The 4,629-nt window shown below is 43.2% G+C and overlaps 1 protein-coding gene across 1 annotated transcript; it reads right to left on the reverse strand.

Moving 5' to 3' along the window:
- Positions 1 to 420: 420 nt before the first annotated feature.
- SNRPG (small nuclear ribonucleoprotein polypeptide G) lies at positions 421 to 2,886 on the reverse strand. Its single transcript, XM_072398099.1, has 2 exons — positions 2,561 to 2,886; positions 421 to 1,341 (listed from the first exon to the last, which is right to left on the reverse strand). The coding sequence occupies exons 1-2, from the start codon at positions 2,691 to 2,693 to the stop codon at positions 1,160 to 1,162; spliced, it is 315 nt and encodes a 104-aa protein (XP_072254200.1). The 5' UTR covers positions 2,694 to 2,886; the 3' UTR covers positions 421 to 1,159.
- Between the last annotated feature and the right edge of the window lie 1,743 nt (positions 2,887 to 4,629).

A 4,629-nucleotide genomic window follows, 5' to 3' on the forward strand; every position in this document is an offset into this window, starting at 1 on the left:
TTGGGGAACAAGGAGCAAGGTAAGTATAAGGGGCTGGGGAACACAGGGTGTGGTAAGCATAAGGGGCCTGGGGATGCCATTTGCAGAAACGTTGTCATTTTTGTCCTGCAGAGGCAACTGTTGGTTACTTATTATTGCATTTGTCAGTTGATAAATATCGTTATGCCTACTTACAGCTTTTATTTTGGAATTTTTAGGAAATACAGTAAAGCTGTATGAAGTAAGCTATACAACCGACACAGGACCAGGGTTGGACATGTATGACATTGTAGTCATCGCAACACCACTCAAAAAGGAAATTGGTAACATCCAATTTGTGGGATTTAACCCACCAATTGAAGCCTTCACCAGACCTTACCAGCATTTGGTGGCTACCTTTGTCCATGGGCGGATCAACGCTTCTTTCTTTGGATGCTGAGAAGTCTTTTCTTCTGAAAGGAATTCCCATGAAACCTGATCTGAAGGACACCTATACTTTACCTTCGTAGAAGTACATTAATTTTCTTCACTTTATAAGTGGTTTAATTTCTTCTCGACATCCGGTGAGGAAGCCATTTGTGAAACACATTGGGACACTAAAACTAACTGAAGGAGTTCAACCATACTGTAAAACCTGGTTGCTTTAGATGGACTCTTCTATATCACTGTACTAATGTACGTGTAAAGATTTCTGCCAAAATGTACAGATGCAATGAATAATTTAACTCAATAAATCTGTATACTTTTACTTTTGTATGTTTTCTTGGTCTTTTAATAACCTAAACACCCCATCCTCTCATTTGGACCCAGGCCTGGCTATGGGCCTCATGTTATTTTTGTACTCTTAAATATTCTGTTTAGAAGCAGATATAAAATGCCAGCCCACACCCATATTCACTAGAAAGGCTTCTAAGCCCCCCTTTCATTTTGTTATGAGGTAGGACAGCAATCCAACTGCGACTACCTCAGTAAGAACACTCATTGGGCTGCGAGAATATCAGAAAATTCAGGAACAATAAAGACTTCAAATTTATCAGCAGAAACTTTCCTGTATGTTGCCTGTACAGATTACTTAGGAGTCACCTGAACATCAATTAGTCCATGGTGGACGAATAAAATACTTCATTATTAGGCTGACCATTCGCCACATATCAGGAACAGTCACAGGTTTCTGCAGATATTATACTGCGGATACTTTGTTCAGCTTAATTAAAACAGACATTGTGATCTGCATACTTACCACCATGCCAATATTTTGGTGACCACTGGGCGATACTTCTGCGCATTCATCTACTACTAGATTCATGAATGGGTCAAATCCTCGAAGTATTCCCTGAACGTGTCTCCCTCCGTTCAACTTCACTGAAAACAGAATAGAAATGCAAGGTTTACATAAAGTGTACAATCAGGCCAAGCTAGAAGATAGATCACCTTACTGCTGGGTAAGACCGGCGCTATGTCTACACAGGGCAAAGTCCCAGTCTCTATAGGGTGGATTATTCACTAAGAGACAATGTAGCTGCCATTGGTGGCCTGATTCAATATTAAGAAGCTTGTCTAATTGCTGTTCTGATCCTCAGACATTAATCAGTGTTCTCCCCGGCCCCTTTATAGCTGGGTGCACCACCCAGCACATTTCAGTAGCCACCCAGCTGGTTTTGGAGGTTACTGATGAGTTGGGTCACAATACAGGGGCTGCCACCCACCTACAAAAAAATCTGGGTTGAACACTTCTTTAACCCCCCGGCAGTATTCCCGAGTGTGGCTTGAGCTGAATTTTATGTACCAAAAGTGGTAACCCTGAGCCACACTCAGGGTAGCATAAGAAAAACCCTACCTGCTCCCCATGTTCCAGCAGCGTCCTTCAGCAATCCCCGGCGGGAAAAATTTAAAGCAGATTACATTGTACTCTGCTTTTAGCATATTGATTACGGTGATAAAATTATAAAAAATAAATCCTAATAAATAAGTTCATCTATATTGTACCCTTGTTGGACAAATTTAATTTTTTAATAAAATTATTAAATTTAATGCATTATATTATTTCATTATTTTTTATATTTATTATATTAAAATGTATATTTGTGTTTCAAACTTTCATACCCGAGAGTTATTCCTAAGAATTACAGGTCTAAAATATTAAACAACAAATTTCAAAACAATGGACTGCTTTTGACCTAAAAATACTGACATAATTAGACCGCCAGAGGGGTTAATTGCTTTTTAAAATCAATGACCCAGAGTGAGGATACAGATCTGGTGTTCAGAAGATTCTGGTGCAACTTCCCACAATTATCTGCAAGCTTGTTTCCTGTGTGTGACTAAAACTACCAAATCCAACTGTCACATTCTTTACAATCAGTCGCAATGTCACAATGCAGTGTCCTCCCCGGCCCCTTTTAGCTGGGCGCACCACCCGGCACTTTTCAGTAACCACCCAGCCAGGTGATTACTGACAAGTTCGGTCACAATACAGGGGCCTCCATCCTACAGCTTCTTCCCACCCAGCTTAAAAACAATTACTAGGGACAATACAGCAAAGTAACAAAAATACAAATAAAAGTCATAACCCAATACTTACAAGACAATTTCTTGTCCATGAACCTGGGGGTAAAGAAAAAAAAATGTGTTAAAGGAGTATACACAAAAAGACAACTGGCACAATAATTTTTACAACATATGATTATTACACAGTATTTGTATAGCGCCACCATATTACGCAGCACTGCACAAAGTCCATAGTCATGTCACTAGCTGTCCCTCAAAGGAGCTCACAATCTAATGTCCCTACCATAGTCATTTGTCTTTATTACAGGCCAATTAGGGGGAGCCAAATTAACCTGCAAACTCCATGCAGATAGTGTCTTGGCTGAGATTCCAACCTAGGACCCAGCGCTGCAAGGAGTGCTAACCACTGAGCCACCATGCTGCCCATAATAAAGAACTAAACTCAAAAATGTCTAAAACAAAAAATAAAACACTTTCCTTCAATCCTGCAGTCAGTCGATCAGTCTGGAGGTGTCTTCCATTGGGTCCCGCATCTTCCCGGTATCCATCTCCGAGCCGGCGCGCCGCCATCTTCTCCTCTTCTTTCTGGTTCTTCCTACGACACCTTACCTAGGCGCAAGATTGGGCGACTTGCCGATCTCATGCATGCGCAGTGGCATATATTTCGCTTCTCACGAAAAGGCTCCTGTGCATGGGCCTAACGAACCCAGTGTTCTCCCCAGCCCCTTTTAGCGGGGTGCACCACCCGGCACATTTCAATAACCACCCGTCTGTTTTTGGGTGGATACTGAACAGTTTGGACACAATACAGGGGCTGCAACCTGCCAAAAATTTCTTCCCACCCAGCCTAAATAAATTTCTGGGTTGAGCACTGGCCCCCCCTGGTTATTTATTGTTGTATACAGCCCAATTGAACTGTTGCGTTATGGTGAGTTCCCGCACAGTAACCCCAATTACTATGCCTAAAGAGCAGAAGCAACGCGCGCAGCTACCAGTCTCCGGCAGGTTGACCTCGAACGTCGCGTCTTCAACCCTGAATGGACTGACGAATTATTCTTCGTCCAACGTGGCAACAAAGCCGTGTTTAGTGTGCAGCGACACCAAGAGCACTTTTAAGCGGTCGAATCTCAAGGGGCATTTCAATGCCAAGCACGCACACACGTACAGAGACTACACCGCGGATGAGTGGAAGACTGTGGCTGCTCACTTGCAGTTACGGTTGGAAAAAACCTTTCCTTGGACACCTTGTTTCTTCTGGCCTAGTGTGCCTTCTTGACCTCCTGAAATGGCCCAGTAGTCCAAAAAGTTTGCCGACCCCCGGCTTAGGCAATTTAGAATAAATAGGAGCCCCCTGGGATATCTACATGAGGTATCTTGGACATGCACAGAAGGGGCCCTTTCGTGAGAAGAGAAAAATTTGTCGATCTCACGCCTGCACAGTGAGATTGGAAAGTTTTTTTTTCCAACCTACATCACCCGTTCTCGCGCCTGGGTCAGGTGAGTGGATTCTTTTCTTTTAGGAATTTTTAAATTTAGTTTCTCCTAAATATCAGCAGGACAGGAAGTGAGGGAAATCTCTCCGACAGACAGGACAAGTCTTGTCTAGGCCTAACGAACCCAGTGTTCTCCCCAGCCCCTTTTAGCGGGGTGCACCACCCGGCACATTTCAATAACCACCCGTCTGTTTTTGGGTGGATACTAAACAGTTTGGACACAATACAGGGGCTGCAACCTGCCAAAAATTTCTTCCCACCCAGCCTAAATAAATTTCTGGGTTGAGCACTGGCCCCCCTGGTTATTTATTGTTGGATACTCCTGAAATGGCCTAGTAGTCCAAAAAGTTTGCCAACCCCCGGCTTAGGCAATTTAGAATGAATAGGAGCCCCCTGTGATATCTACATGAGGCATCTTGGACATGCACAGAAGGGGCCCTTTCGTGAGAAGAGAAAAATGTGTCAATCTCACGCCTGCACAGTGATTGGCAAGTTTTTTCCCCCAACCTACATCACCCGTCATCGCGCCTGGGTCAGGTGAGTGAATTCTTTTCTTTCTTTTAGGAATTTTTAAATTTAGTTTCTCCTAAATATCAGCAGGACAGGAAGTGAGGGAAATCTCTCCGACAGACAGGACAAGTCTTGTCTA

This window comes from Pyxicephalus adspersus, unplaced genomic scaffold (assembly GCF_032062135.1).
Source record: "Pyxicephalus adspersus unplaced genomic scaffold, UCB_Pads_2.0 Sca1959, whole genome shotgun sequence".
NCBI lineage: Eukaryota > Metazoa > Chordata > Amphibia > Anura > Pyxicephalidae > Pyxicephalus > Pyxicephalus adspersus.

What these genes read in the sequence shown, in the direction of transcription:
- SNRPG (XM_072398099.1), bottom strand. Translation starts at nt 2,693, where the DNA reads ATGGTGGCGCTATACAAATACTGTGTAATAATCATATGTTGTAAAAAT. An exon ending in CATGGACAAGAAATTGTCTT is followed by an intron (nt 1,342 to 2,560) that starts GTAAGTATTGGG and finishes TTCTGTTTTCAG; the next exon opens with TGAAGTTGAACGGAGGGAGA.